This window comes from Marmota flaviventris, chromosome 6 (assembly GCF_047511675.1).
Source record: "Marmota flaviventris isolate mMarFla1 chromosome 6, mMarFla1.hap1, whole genome shotgun sequence".
Classification (NCBI taxonomy): Eukaryota; Metazoa; Chordata; class Mammalia; order Rodentia; family Sciuridae; genus Marmota; species Marmota flaviventris.
In genome coordinates this window covers 115,094,691-115,111,192 of record NC_092503.1, presented here as the reverse complement: position 1 = coordinate 115,111,192, position 16,502 = coordinate 115,094,691, and the positions used below count along the sequence as shown (strand labels likewise).

The 16,502-nt window shown below is 37.4% G+C and overlaps 1 protein-coding gene across 1 annotated transcript in view; it reads right to left on the bottom strand.

Annotated features, from left to right (window-relative positions):
- The window catches only part of Btbd9 (BTB domain containing 9), a 402,739-nt gene that overhangs the window by 328,295 nt on the left and 57,942 nt on the right, over positions 1 to 16,502 (bottom strand). Inside the window, exon 6 of the mRNA XM_027943588.2 lies at positions 14,728 to 14,847. Within this exon, the coding sequence (XP_027799389.2) occupies positions 14,728 to 14,847 (120 nt within the window). The remainder of the gene's footprint in view (positions 1 to 14,727; positions 14,848 to 16,502) is intronic.

Below are 16,502 nucleotides of genomic sequence, written 5' to 3'. Positions count from 1 at the left end.
CCTCAGCCTTACGAGTCACCAGGATTGCAGGCATGTGCCAATGTACCCACCTTAGACTTTGCTTTTTGAGTCTTTGCAGATACTTTGCTGCCTTTCCCACCTTGTGTTGCACTGAACTAGTTGATTCCCATCCTAGATGAACCAAAACACTTACTTCTTTGAGCATTAACCTGAACAACTAAACTTCAATGGGAAAAAAAAAAAAAAAAAAAAAACCACACAGGGCAGATTGGAAAGCACAGCTCTATAGTGATTCAATCTCAAATGGATGCTCAACCCTGCTCGGCCTTCCACAATTACCCTAGTCAATTCACTCTTCCTCTATCTGCAACAACTATTTCCTACATTCCCCAACTTTACCAAACCTCCACCTTCTATCACTCAACTGGCAACCCTGTTTCACGTGTCTTAGAAATCAGAAGCTGTCTCACTGGCCCTCACAGTCTGGAACTATATTTGTCTTCTTTCTTTCCTCCTGTTCTACAGAATGAAGGTGTCTCTCATTCCACTGACTCTCTGCCTCTTCAACCTCCCTCCTTGATCCTTTTAATCAGCATCTGAACACATGTTAGTACCTTTCCTCTTGACAAAGCCCATCTCTTGACTTACCTTCACAGCAAAATTTCTCAGAAAGTTCTGACTCTCTTACTCCATTTCCTCAACTTCCAGAACTTTCAAAAAATTCAACCCTTTTTTAAACTAAAAAGAAAAGATGTCATAGAAAGTGTTAAAAGAAGGGGCTGGGGATGTGGCTCAAGTGGTAGCGAGTGCGCTCGCCTAGCATGCATGAGGTACTGGGTTCGATTCTCAGCACCATATAAAAATGAAGTAAAGATATTGTGTTCATCTACAACTAAAAAATAAATATTTTTTTTAAAAAGTATAAAAATTTTTTTTTTATAAGATACGTGCCCTAGTTTAATTTTGTGTCTTCATGTGGATTTATAGATTTACTGCAGGTATCCTGAGCCAGGAATACAATCAGGTTTCAGGCCAGTTTGAAACTGGCTATTCTTAATTTTCATGAGTGTAGGACCATCAGATTATATGTTATGTCAGTGGACTGTGCTGTCTGTGGAACTTAATAAATTAATCATTTTCTTCAGACCTGAAGGAGAGTGATAAAACTTGGAGTCATAGGATATTAATGTACAATTTAAGGATTAAAAAATTTTCTATAAATAAATTGTGAACAATGGATTATTAAATGTTGACTTCCTTCCTACTATAAGACTGCAAGAATAAAAGTAAATTCTTCAGCTAAAAAAAAAAAAAAGTATAAAAAAAAGCCTTCTTCCTTTTCTCACCTCATCTTCACTTTCCTAAAGTTATCGATATTAAAGTATGTTCAATATGCTTTTATAAATCCACTTAAACATTTCTATACACAGACTGTTGACAAAAGCAGCATCATAATCAATATCTATAATGATAGTGTTTTTCACCTAACAATATTATGGACATTCCTCCAGGAATTCGTATGGATACAGTTATTTTAATTTAGTTAAACTATCTCTATACTTCTTGTTTTTTTTCTTTTTTTTTGTACCAGGGATTGAACCCAGACATGCTTTACCGCTCAGCTGTATTTCCATTTTAATTAATTCCCTTATTGATATACATTTTAGTAGTTTTCAATTTTTGATGCTACAAACAATGCTGCTATAGAAATTTTCACATAGATATTTTCTTTGAATTTTACCAACAGGAAGCTGCAGCTCAATGGGCATATCCATGTTAGATTTTTCTATAAAGTAGACTTCGTTAATCACTGCTACATTAGTAAAATTGGTATTGCCCAGGCAAACAGCATGGCCTGTGTTGCCAGGGCCAGCGGACCCTTGCCATTCCTGATCCATTTGATCCCTCAGCAACGTCGGGCATCCCTGGCCTCTTCCACCTTCTTGAAACCACACTGTCCTACTTGTTCTTCTCTTGCTGCCGTCCCTTCCTCATTTTCTTTGACAACTTCTCCTCTTCTACTTGAGCTCAGGTCCAGCTCTTTTCTTTTTCCTCTACATTTCTCTCTCTCTCTCACTCACTCTCTCTAATTAACTTCTATAGCTTCGAGAATCCACACCTCCTTTTTCAGCTCCAAGTCTGTGGTATATCTATTAATGCTCCTCAGAAGTCTCACAAGCTGAAGATCATGTCCCAAGTCCACTTGCCTCTAACTCCACTGTTACCATTTTTACACAAACAACCAATACCACTCTCGCACTACAAGGGGTGTTTCCCAACTGGTCTCTTATCAGTGTGACAAAGATTAAAACTAATAATACTCATTGTTAATAAGGAAGAAGATAAATAAGTGGTAGGAGTAAACTGGTACAATGCTCTTGGATGGCATGTGGTAATATGTTTCATCTGTTTTGTTTTGTTTGTGATACTGAGGACTTGCTCTACCACTGAGCTATACCCTCAGCTACAGCATACTGTAGTTTTATCAGTATCAACATGTAAAATCTGCTACTTTAAAAAAAATCATATTTTTATGTACTAACATAGAATGACAACCACGCTGAATATAAAGGTAATATTTTGAGATGGGGTCTTGTTAAGTTGCTGAGGCTGGTCTCAAACTTGCAATCCTCCTGTCTCAGCCTCCCAAGTAACTGGGATTATAGGCATTAGCCACCAAAACAGGATGTTTCACAATTTAATATGATTGTAATCCTTTGACTCTTCTGGCTTACAAATAATCAAATAAGTAGGCAAACACCGCAAGCCGGAATCATCCTAAAGATTCCTCAATGGGGAGATGGTTGTGAACAACAGTACCTGCTATTTTTAAAAAGGAAAAATCATATTTTAATGTACTAACAAAGAATGACAGCCACACTAAATATAAAGGTATACATGCAAGGTTTCAAAATAGCATGTACTATCTGAAAACTACTTTTGTAAATAACATGTTTAAGTATGATTATATTTAAAACACTAAAATATGCATCCTATATTCTAGTGAACATATGTCATATTTGTCAAATTGTATTTAAATGCATTAGTGGAATTGTTAACTCTTCTTTAAAACTCTCATGAAAAAAATCAACTTTCTAATCCATATCTTAATTTTTTTTTAGTTCACTTAAAGCAGGTTTATACATTCACCACCTTGATTTCAAGAAAATATCCTGAGTTGGAATATTGTTCTTAACCATATTTTTGCCCCAGAGAAATTAATGGCAAATGGAAGTTTACAGAGAAAAATATATTTGTGTATGTGACAGCTTACCGGTGTGATGTATTCATGAATCATACTGAAAATATGTCCCTTGAAATCAAAGAAAACAATATGTTTATACACAAAGAATATGCCCCAAAGTTCCCCCAATAAAGAAAAGTGTTTAATCAAAATATTTGTTGACAGCTGGTTAGTGCTGATTCTGAAGTAGAGAAGAAAATCAGTGTCATTGTAGTCTTTTGTTTTATGTACAAGAGATGAATATGCAAATTAGCCCAAAATGGAGACTCATTATCTGTTTTACACTTCAAGTGTGATTTTAAGCACTGTAGGTATATATACACACACACACATCTAGAATACACATATATCTCAACAAACCATGCACATCATCTGTTCAGAACTGGGAAACGCATGCAAGCTCCTACAACATTAAATGGAAGGCAGATGGTAGTCACTGATCAACAGACATAAAATAAAACCCTTCTAAATCCTACTCCTTCTAACAGTCTTTCTAATTTTTTCTTTAGAAAAATATCAAGCAGTTTTTCGTTACTGTTGATTTGCAACTCCAAAATTACAATGGGCAATGCAAAAGAGGATTTCAAAGAAAGAAAAATGTCTTTTGGCACTGATTCGCTTTCATAGTCTTAGGCAGGAGATAACAGTAACTTTGAAACTCACAGCATACTGTAGTTTTATCAGTATCTAATGTGTAAATTAGCTCTTTCTATAACTGGAGGTTTAGCTTTCAAAATACATAATTACTGATCATTTCAGTCTGCATCACATTTCTTTTGCAGGGTGAAATGAACTAAAACAGCTGTTACATCCTAATAGCTTTATAATGTGCACAGAATTTCTATGACTATTAGAAATTAAACCTATAGCTTCCTAACAGGCAGCACATATTCATGGGTATATATGACCCACATTATTTGGAAGAACAATTATTAACTTATAAAATTATAATTTGAAACATAATGAAGTAAGGCTGCTAAAGAAAATATTACAGCTCCTAAATGAGGTCAAAGCCACCAGTCCACATTGTCCAGCTCCCCCACCCCTTTTTTTGCATCAATAAAGCACTCTGGCTGAAGGAAGTCCAAGTGTTCATGCTACCACCATTCCCTGCAGGGATCGAGCCCTCTATTTTCATACTGGGAGATGAATTTTTAGAAGGTGAACCAAGCCTGGCACTCTGCCCAGAATTTCTGGCAGCTGACAGGCAATCTGGTTTTACTTCTGGTCCACTCTCCCCTGAGCTAACTTCCTATCCACAGAGAGCACCCTGATCTAGGGAACTTGTACCATTTATAATGATCACCGAGAAAGCTCTGATGATTTTATTAACCATGGGACTTGTACGTGCAGTTCTCTTTAAACATATTTCTGTGGAGTGAAATATTCTAAAATCTTGTTTCCTGGTATCTCTTTCTAACACTAGGGAAAAAAAAAAAAAAACAGCAGCGTTAAAAGGATTTTTTCCAGAAAAATTGATTACTATCCAGGCAACTGCATTCAGGGATGTTAAGAGATCTAAAGAGACCCAAAAAGAGATCTGATGAACTTCTACCAAAGGAATATAAGAGCAAGGTCCATGGACCACAAAATCATTAGAGAAGTACACAAGATATATATAATTAATGGCTAAATTAGATAGTTCAAGCTATAAATGTTATGAAAGGTCAGAGCAATCACTGCAAGGCAGAGTGGGGTGAAATCTGAATGTACCTAGGCCCAACTCTTCACCAATAAATGTATTAACTACTGAAACCATTATCTTCCTTGGATTACCATTTCCAAAGGAAACAGGACTGGAAAATGACTATGTAATTCACACTAAATCTGAGTCCAAGTTTGGTTTTTTACCTCCAAGATCTAGCTGTCCTTCTATCTTCTTTGTCTCATAAAAACTGAAGTCAATGAAGTTTGTTTCATTGAGAACACTCTTATCCCCTCTAGAAGGTGGATGGGAGATCCTAGAAACTATTCCCCAAGGTTTCATTAATTCCTAGGTCCTATTCCCAGTTCTATGGCTCACTTGTGTCTATTCCCTATGCCAGAGGCCCTGGCTTACACTTAGGAGCCCAAGGTTCTTGGTGGCTTTGCTTTCTATTCTTTTCCTTGCGTTCTACCTGACAGACCCACCATCTCAGGCCTAATAGTTCAGTATATGTCATCGTTGTTTCCTAAGTTTCATTAATAAATGTTGGGAGAACAGTAGTACCAAAACAAATTCCAAAAGGAGATCTGGAATATGAACACTCATACATGAATATTCACTTCCTCACATGCAGCATATGCCCCACAGTGAAGAACCTAAAGAATGTATTATTTTGCTTAGCAAAAGAGACACTAGCTCAAATCATGTCTCCAAAAGGGGACTTTTCTTCCCTTCTTAGGAATTTTCACTGTTCTCTGTGACAATACCCCAAGTAAGAGTTCTTTGCAGGGAGTCTTAATCTTATTCAAAGAAGATTTTAAAAATATAACTTTAACTAAAACCAAGTAAATCCCAGATATCTGACACATTTATCAAAGGTAACACAGAGGAGACTGTTATTCATGTATATTCTCTGAGCTTAGGGACATAGGGACAAGGTATGAGTGGGCAAATGGTAAATAGCCCATTTTGATAAGTGGCACAAAAGGGGGCATTTTCCATAAGAAAGAAAGACAAAGGTAGGGAAGGAGAGGACCCAATGGTGGCGAGCTCTGAGTGAAGGGTTTAGATTTGGCCAAATCCAATGCAGGGTCTGCCTATGACAACTGTCCTGAATACAGAAGACCCTTTCTCCCTTATTTGCCTGAATGATATCTAGGTCCTTTAAAACTCAGTTCAAATCCTCTCTGCAGTAGGACCACCCATAATTATGCTCCAGTGCATCCTTGTATATCTCTATTATCACTCCTATCATATTTTACTCTATCGGTTTTTAGAAAGTTGTCATCCCCACTATATTATTAAATTCTTGAGAGGGACTGTGTCTTGGTACCTAAACCAGATCCCTGAAGTACAGCAGGTATTCAATAAATGCCTGTCAGGTGAATGTCTGAATAAATAACTCTTATCAGTAATAAAGTGGTATTGAGGGACAATATAAAAAAAAAAAAAAGGATGTTTAATGATTCACTAGGGAGGTTCAATTTGAACTTAATCCTGGGCCTAACTGCTTGGGAAGCAACTGTTCGCAGAACCAAATATAGTTTGTATCCTTCTAGAACGAAAATCAGACAACGGCTGTTTATGATAATAATAATGGGTTATTAGTGTCATTAACATCATCTCATGCTATGGGCTTATTAAGACACTAATTTATATTCTAAAATTGTAAAACAAAATGCAAAAAGAAAAGGACAACCCTGATCTATTTTCTCCTGTTCCAATCGCCCCACTACACACAAAAGGATCTCAACATGTTATTATCCTTTAAACAAAATAAAACAAAAAAGCCTGGATTCAATTGAATAACTTATGCACAAACAGCCATTTCTCAAAGGTCTTACTGAATATAAAACACAGTGGGGTTTTTGTTGTGGGTTTTTTTTTTTCTTTTCTTAATAAGAAAATAAGAAGATTCTAGGTAAAAATAACAGATAATTTCTCAACTAAAAAAAAACTGCAATTCAATCATAATATATGAAATTTGTTTATAAACAGCCAAAGCACAACAAACCAGGAGTAAAGAACATCAGGTTCACTCTGTAATAACAAAGTCTAAAATGATCTTAAGGGGAACAAAGGGGCAGGAAAATTCAAAGCTCTATTGACAAACTGACAAAACACATCTAGATAAAGGATTGCCACACTCTCTTTGGAGAATTTTTAAAAAGGAAACTTCCTCAATTGTTCATCATTATTAGTATGTGTGCGCTTACAGTCTGGGTGCCTGTGACCAGCACCAGAGTGTGGTCACGGCTGCCCTCTCTCCCAGCATTCCTGGAAGCCGCTCCTCCTAAAGAGGCAGCAAGCCTTCTTCTGGGCTCTAGGTCTCCTGTGCCAAAACAGAGCTATTCCTCCCTCCCTTTTATTCATTTGGTGCTGGGGACTGAGCCCAGGGCTTGGTGCAGGGTAAGGTGCTGTCACTGAGCCACACCCCCAGCCAAGCCCAGCTATTTCTTTACCTTACATCCAGCAGTGGCAAGGGACAACTGTGGAGCCAGAGAGATCTGGTTATAAATTCAGCTTTTCCAGGGCTCAGTTTCTTCATTTGTACCGTTAAGATAGTGGTTTTTCTCTCATAAGGCTATTAGGAGAATGGCATTTGCCTGACCCGTGGCAAATGTTCAATAAAAATGTTTGACTGCTCCCCTCTTGCCCACCCCTGAGGTCCTGCAACCCTGTCTCTCCTTATCTTCATTCCTCCTTTCTTCTCTTTTCTGATTCCTCATAAATATTTAGTGAATATATTTCCTTTTAAGTTACTCTTCTATTTATTTTAAAATTCCAAAAGAAGGTTAAAAAACGTATTTATATGAACTGAACAACGGTACCACAGAAGCCCACAGACTATGCTTTGCAGATGACGACTCCAGGGCTAGCCAGCACCTGAATGTACATTTACGGACTCGGGGCATAATTAATGCTCCACATCAGTAGGAAGACTTAAATAGTACAAATAGTTTCACATGTTATTTCACAAATCATAGGCTTCAGAACAATTTATATTTAAATATGATTTTATTAAAAAAAAATTCAAATTCTCTTTGGCTGTAAGTAAAATTGTTATAATTTAGCGACACCATGTGGCTACATTTTGCTTTGCATTCTTAGAAGAAAATGTTCCTCTGTAAGTAGGGTTGCTCTATGCTAGTTCAATTATGATATTCAAGTTCTTGGTAGAGGAAAAACTGAAACTGGATTGAACTCAAACCATTTTTTCAAGGTAAAACTATTCCTGCTTCTTTTACATCTGAATAAGGCATTTCTTAAATTGTGAAGCTCTCCAAATACATAAAGAAAGTAAAGGCTCAGCATAACTTTTGCTAGGATTCTAAGCCCTCCTGGTGAACCACTAAATACTGTGAAGGTGCCTACCTTTAAAAGTAAATAAATGTATCAACACCCAGTTAGGGAGCCACAGGCAACAAAAGAGAAAAGAAAGAAGACAGACAGGATTTGATACACTGTTAATATGGCAGAGGGAGGACGCTTCCATAAATAGCATGCTTATTTTCTCATTTGTTTAAGTCTCCTAGCTCTGCAGAACAGTGTATAGGTAGGTACTAGAATCTAATCAGAATGGGTGAAAAAAGTTATGCTGCATCTAATGATGGCAGGGATGAGGGGGAAACCTGGAATGTATGGTAACAATAAAGGAGATGAAAGTACCTTATGCAAAAAACAGAACAGTTTTAGTACACATCTAATGAGGCCTCCCACAGTAGACCAGCCACTCCAAATACCATTCCATGTACACCCGGGAAAGCCTAAGGGTCAAAATAACCACCAGAAATGTCACTCCCTTCATCTCCCTTAAAACACTCACTCCCCTCTCTGGCCTTCCCTGACTACCCTCCCTAAAATACAACCTCCCTCCCTTCACCCTGTCACTATCCAATGCCATCTTCCTAATACTTGTGTTCTGATGTTGTTTATATCTGTTTCTCCCAAATTCCATGAGTGCAGAAACCCCAGGGGTCTTCTTCAGTGTTATGACCTCAGTACTGAGCACAAAGTACAGCACAAAGTAGGCACCTATTCGTTGAATAAGTGAGTGAATAAACAGATGGATAAATGAGGAGAAATCTATTTCCTTGGCTGGTGAAGCATGCCTAAATTTCTTGTTGTAAGTGAAAACAGAACCATTCCAGTGAGATGTTTATCATCACTACGGCCTCTAATGTAACCCCCCGAGACCAGAAGACAGGCTGGCATCTGTAACACCCTTTCTTTTTTCTACAACACATTTGGCACATTGTAATTTCTCATTGTAAAAAAAAAGAGGAAAATGGAGTGAAGGGAAACTACAATAATTAAAACATTCTACGATAGTCAAAGAAATCAATGGAACACAGAAGTACATAGGCTGGAATTCAGCACACGATAAACAGAGCCACTCACACTAAGAAATGTGGTAAGAAATCATTATTAAATGAATGGTCTTCGTCAACTGACTGGTCTTACCTGAAAATACATGCATAAAATATTCTGGATACATTTAATGTAGAGAGAAAAAAAATTAAGTGGTAGAAGAAATATATGAGATATATAGCATTCTTTAATGATGGAGTAAGGAACACTTTTCTAAACATGCTGTATAACAAGAAATCATTTAAAAAGACAGATTTGAGTAAATTTTAAAAGTGAAAATTTTTAAAACGTTCAATATGGCAGAAAATATGAATAAAATACTAAAAACTAATAAAAATTGCACCATACATGATAGGCAAAAAGATAATTCCTATGATATATACACATAGATGTATCAATGTATCTATGCACAGTTCTCACAGCAAAAAAGAAAGACAATCATCCATAAAAAATATGCACAAGAAAATTTTTTTTCTAAATAAGTAACAAAATTACTTTAACTCACTGTCAAAGTCAAAAAAAAAGTAAAAAAACAAAACAAAAAGGCAGATCTTACAAACCATAATTAATTACACTGGCACAAAGTTAACAATGCCTGCATTGATGAGGAAGAGGTATTTTCACATGCAATTGGAAAAAAACTGGATAAAGCCTTTCCACAGGACAAGTTTTATCAATATTTAAAATATATGCTACATGATAATATTATAATGAAAGACATTTCCATCTGACAATTAAAAACATAAGAAAGAAACCATGTTTTGCGTTAACCAGGTTCACCCTGCCGTGCCATGTGGTCAAGCTGTACCTTTCTCAAGCCCATCTGCCTTGGCTTCAGTAAACTTCCCTCCTCCAATTCTCCTCGTCTCTCTGACCAGCCCTTGTAGGTAAGTACCTCTGCCATCCATTCTCATCTCTTTGAGAACTTTGCTTTTAGCTCTACTATTCTTCTCCCTCAGCTCTCAGGTTTTACCCCAAAATCACATGTGCAATTCCAGCCACCAGTCATAGAAGCTACTATGGTCTGGACATGTTCTGAGTGTCTCCCAAAGGTTTATGTGCTAGAAGCTTGGTCCCCAGTCTAACAGTTTCCAGGGGGTGGAGTTTTAAGAGGTGAGGCCTACTGGAAGGTGATTAGGTCATGGGACACCACCCTGGAAGGGATTAATGTAGTTCTCACAGGATCAGGCTGATTCTCACAAGAGTGGATTGTTCTGACGTAATGGCCCTCCATGTGATTGGCCTTTTCTGCACATGGCCATTTCTCTTTCCACTTTCCCACCATGTTTTGACATAGTCATGGAGGCCCTTGCTAGATGGCTGGCACCAGGTTGCACAGACTTTCTAGCAACAAGAATTGTAAGCCAAATGCCTCTTTTATTTACAAAGTACCCAGGCTCAGATGTTTTGTTACAGCAACGGTGTTATCAAGTCTTCTTATATTTCAGCAATATTATTTGGCTGATAAATTAACAGCAAGTTGAGAAACAGCTAGATATTATTTTTAAAAAATCCCCAAGGTACACAATATTTGCCACTCCTTACTGTTATTTTCTCTTCAGTCCTAGTCTCCACAATGTACAAACACTATGGAAAGGACCAGGAGAGAGCTCACTAGATACCAAGATGGCAATATGAAGCTTGCAGATCAGGGTAAAGCATAAATTGCCTTCCTGAGAAAGAAACAGCTGACAAAACATAATACAGTTCTGAGAGCACATAAAAGATTGCACATGAATTGATAAGCCCCTTTCATCTTCAGCTAGGAACTAAAGGGGATGATTGGTCTAAGTTTTGGGCTACATAGAACAGCTTCCACTTAACCCACAAAGATCCCTAAAAAGAGCTGACAAAGAGTAAATCATTTCCCTCCACTCACTATCATGGTTGGAGCAATCACTAGCTTTGATGCCTGACATTATCCTTACTGCTATTAGATAACATCCACTATCTTAGCAAGGTAAATCCTGACTGAATTACACTGCCCAAGATATATGAATGCCAAATTTTATGTTATACTATGTATTTTACAAAAACTTTTTAAAATGTTTTATCAAAAACAAAATATATAAAAACTGCTGGAAACACACAAAAATGGGCAGATTGTTAAGATAAAGAGAACTATTTTAAGACTTGTTTTGGACTGCTACATACAGACTGACGAAATTAAATGCCGAAAAGACATGGCTCCTGAAATAAGGAACAGTGTCCTCTGAGTGAAAGTCAGCATGGCCAAAGAAAATGGCAAGATGATTCTCCTCCGAAGATCAAACACCAGTTGATAGTCTCAGAAATTAGAAAAAATAATAAAAATAACTGTTACTTACTGAGCCTCTGTTTCTAATCAAGCACTGTACTGTGCTCAGTACTTGTAAATATGCTGCCATGTAACTCTCCCTAAAGAGGGTGTTGCTTCTGTTCCTTGCAGATACCAGGGCTCAGAGACACAACTCCATCACAATATCAGCAAGAGATGAGATCAGGATCTGAGAGAGGTTCTGACTCCACAGCCCATAGCTTTTATATTACAATGATGATTTCTAATCAGTTTTTACTGGACTTAGAAAGAGGACTGAGTAATCTCCCTTTCCCCAATTCATGGAGTATCTCTTCTGTGCATGCAATGAACAAAATCTTTCATCAATACATTACAGTTATATCCTTCAAGATTAACCTCAAATTCACTTTCCTGAAGAACAGAAGGAAAGTGACCTTTGCAAACAGTATAGAACCATTTACTCTTCTAGGTAGTCTTCCAGGATTCATACTCGCCTTAGTGAATACACTGATAAAATCTACCAAAGAACATATATACATATTCATGTTACTTTCTCTTCCTTACATGGTGCCTTGACACCATGAAACCTGTACTGAAAAGTACAGGTTTACAGAATATCTACTGCACACAAGGAAACAGTCTAAGTACTATGCAAAATGCTAAAAGATTAGAATCTATACTTCTTGCCTCTAAACGCTTGTAATTTTAGTATCAGAAGACAAACTTGCAAAGGACACTGAAGAGAAAAGGTCTCACACACGCACACGCACACACACACACACACACAAATTAACATAATGTAAACTGAACATTTAACATGCTAAGGAAATAAAGTCTTTATTTGCCAAGTGAAACTCCTGAAAGAAGTGTGTGTTGATCACTGTTTAGACAGTCCATAAATGATTGTTAGAAACACCAAGACCTTCTTAGATAATCAATAGAAACTTATTCTTAGATTCATTTAAAAATACTATCAAAACTCTAAAAATTACCAAAGGCTTAGTTTATGAAATATGTAGCTGTTAATAGAGTGATAAGGTTTTTAAAAAATATTTCTCAGTAATGTGGGTATCAAAACTCCTTCCTTTTCTTATTACCACCATCTTGAATAACACCTTGGCTCAATTTTTTTCAGAGCAGGGAGCTGTTATACCAAGACAAAAGCTAGCATCATAAATGCAATCAAGGTCTAAACACATAAAAACTATACTACCAAAGTCAAGGCCAGACAGGAGAGACAAAAGAAGAGAAGGATAAATAATACCCATTAATACAGAAAGGAAAGTATGTTTTCTAAAAGGCAGAGATCGTGACTACAGGCACACGGCTCCCTCCTAGTAACTGGGGCTGGGAGGTGGGTAGAGCACATACACTGTCCTGGCTGGTATTATAGCCATGATGATTTGTTCTGGGATTCATATTCTTAGGATTTCAAATCAAATTCACTCCATATATCAGATGGTTTGACTGTTATCCTGCTTATTTTTTAATCCGATAAGACCATAATAAGCCAAGTCAATGTAGACTTGATCTCCTCCTCCACGTTGGGTCCCCTCTTTCACTTTCCACAAATGCCTAGACAGCTCAGAGATATGGCATCTTCACTCAATTTCTTGTCCCTCTTATTTTAATCCATTCAAAACTTCTGTGATAAAAGAAATGCCAGACCTCAGTCACTTTAGTCCCTCTTTGGGGAAATAAAATTGATGTTTTTCATTTTCACACAAGAGGATAGAACAATATTATATCCAATATTATATATCCAATATATCCAATATATTGTCCCTGAGGAACAATATTATATCCAGTCTTACCCATTAAAAAAAAAAAAAAAAAGTAGGCAACATTCTTTGCAGTACTAGAGGCTGAAAGGTTTTGTGGAGTTCTCAGGCTGAAGAGTTCAGCCTTATGCCATTAGCCTGTAAGTGTAACAAGTATGACAGCGACTTCTGACCAGGAGATGAAGTGCTGTGGAACATCCTCTCAGTCACAGTGGAAGTCAGCTGGGGTTGCAGGGGAGTTGGGGAAGGGAATAGGGGAAGAACCAGCTCCACATTCTCTCTAGTTACTCCAGTCATATCCTTTCCCCTCTCTCCCTGTCACAGCTGATTAAATGAATCAAGGGTTTTCTGCCTCTGATCTTTTACTTGAATGTGAAGAATATCTGAGGGCTGGGGCTATAGCTCAGTGGCAGAGCATCTAGCTAGCATGTGTGAGGCACTGGGTTTGATCCTTACCACCCACATAAAAATAAAACAAATAAAGGCATTCTGTCCATATACAACTATAAAAAAAATTTAAAGAAATGTTTGAGAGCAATTTCATCATGAAAACAACAAAAGAATAAAACTACAGAATTTCAGAGGCCTTTAAGCACTTTCTCCATTTCCAATTGAATTTTGTAAGTTTTGTAGAATTTCAGAAAGTTATTTTAAATAATGATTTAAACCTAAAGGGAGAATACAAAATATTAGAACAGTGGCTTTTTAAAAACAATCTTGGAGCTGGGGTTGTGGCTCAGTGGTAGAGCGCTTGCCTTGCATATGTGAGGCATTGGGTTTAATTCTCAGCACCACATATAAATAAATGAGCAAAATAAAGGCCCATCTACATCCAACATCTAAAAAGAATATTTTAAAAAACAATCTCACCTGAGGCAGCAGTACCTTAACAATAACAGAAGCTGAGGTGCTATGGTGGGAGGGAGGGTGTGGGTATGGAGTCCTGCAGCGAGTATCCCGGGCCCCAGACCCAATCCCACCTAAAACACCTGTTCTGTCAAACCCATCTAGCCACGGACATAGAGGACAGAACACATGCACCCGCTATCCAAAAACCTCCTACTGGCCCAAGCATTGCCAGAAAAACCTCCAGAAGTCTCTCCTGGCTTCCGTGGGAAGAACACGCCCCTAACCGAGTCTGCTTTCCATGTACAGCAGGGAGTTTCAAAGGTATCTCCACTTCTCAAGTGTTCCCTGTCCCTTCTCATTCTTCACATTTTTGCACATAAATATGGTAAAAGGCATGTTGAATAGTTCTATATTGCATTCTAAATATTAAGGTGCATAATTTTCCATATTTTCCCTAAGTTTTTTCTCCCTTGGGTTGTATTTGGTAGTTGATACCCTGAAAAACTTCTTCCACAACACAGAAAAATGCAGTCTCCATCTCAAAGCTCAAATCTCCTTAAATAAAAATCAAAATCACTTATTAACCATGAGAACTAACCTGCAGACACGAGCTGGAAAATACAACTTTTGCCAAGACCGACATAGATATTGCGAATGATCTATCACTCTGATCCAATCAAGTTCATCCATTGACACTTCAATAAAGTAGGAATAAGACCTATGAATCAAAAGGGAAAAGACATTAAAACAACAATACTAAGCTATACTTAAATGTTAAAAAGTACCAAAAATATAGAATTAACTAATTATATTTTCTGTACAACAAATTTTTATAACAATGAAAATTACGTATATCCCTCTTTTGTATCATTTACCACAGTGTATTAGAATTCTCTCTCAGCTCGTCTGTCTGCCTCATCAAATCACAAACTGCTTAAGAACAAGGACCACAGCTCAGTAAATATCAAAAGCAAGCAAGACATTTGTTCCTTTTCAAATATGGCCAGGATGTCTTGGTCACACCATAATAGCAGATTAATAGAGCTGATAGGAAGAAGAGAGGGGAGGAAAAAGAAAACAGAGAAGCACTAAGTCCCTGGCCTAGTGCTTAGCCCTCCCCTCTTGGGGGAAAGCCAACTTGGAATGGTTCCCCACAGAGGCTAGTATATATCCGCCGCCTCTCTGTCTCCTACCATCCAGCACACACAAGCAGCCTGCAAAAAAATAAATGATATGGGTGAAGAGATAATGAGTGTTTCCTTTGGATACAACTTAAACCTAGCCAGCTAATAACCTGGCAGTAATGAAAATAGCCCATCATCCTCCCCAAGTCAGCTACCCTGCACCATTACATGCTGGTCCCATACTCGACAAATCTATATTCCTTGTCATAAAGCCAAATTTAAATTTGCGGTGCAGTTATTACTTGTACTGTAATATCAACAGGAACAATCTTGGAAGATTTAGGTGACCATAAATGTCAGCCTGCAACCTACAGTTGTGACCAGAAAAGGTCAGCTTATTTTGTGTCATCCCCTGATTTTCTGCTGTACCCTCACCTCCCATTCATTTTATCACTCAGTCTCAAACTGGTTATAACCTTTTATTGAACCTCTCTGGGTTATCAGTAATCCAGGATATAATTTTACAACATGTCAAAATCTTTTTGGCTTAAGATTTTGAATTTTTCACCTCTGCTTATAATGATAACAATTTTTGTGAGAAAAGAACAGTTCCATGGTAAAGTTAAGCCCCAGTGAATATAACACAGATATTAAAACAAAGTGGCCTATATTTAATATTATGAAAACAATGATAAGTACTCTGTGTTTCAAATACACAAACCATTTCTCTTATTAATTTGCACTTTTGTACTAATTTCATCATTAATTAGATGAGCAAATGTTCAAGCTTTTAGAACTATGCCTACCACATAAAAGTAATGAAAAGTTTCATATAAATATTATCATTATATTGTTATTATTAATCAGAGACTCTTGGAAATGAGATGTAAGCTAGCTCCACTTTTACAATTAAACATCAAATCATATCCACCAAGACACATGTCAAGATATATATTAATAAAAAGGAAACCAAAAGTGATAACCCAGGGACCTTGTCCATCCACACACCTGCGAAATCCCGGCTCATCTCAGAGAGATTCCCTCATACATGACTCAAATAGCCCAAGAGGCGAGGGCAGTGGCCGCGCAGGAGAAACGCACTATGCTCCATGAGGCTTTCAGGGCATCATCACCATTAATACTAAGCCCTTCATGACCAGGCCAAAAAGGCAAAAATAGGGCCCCGTTCCTGGGAGGGAGGGTTTAGGTCAATGATAAGTAGCAGCAAGACAATTCAGTTCTGGTACTT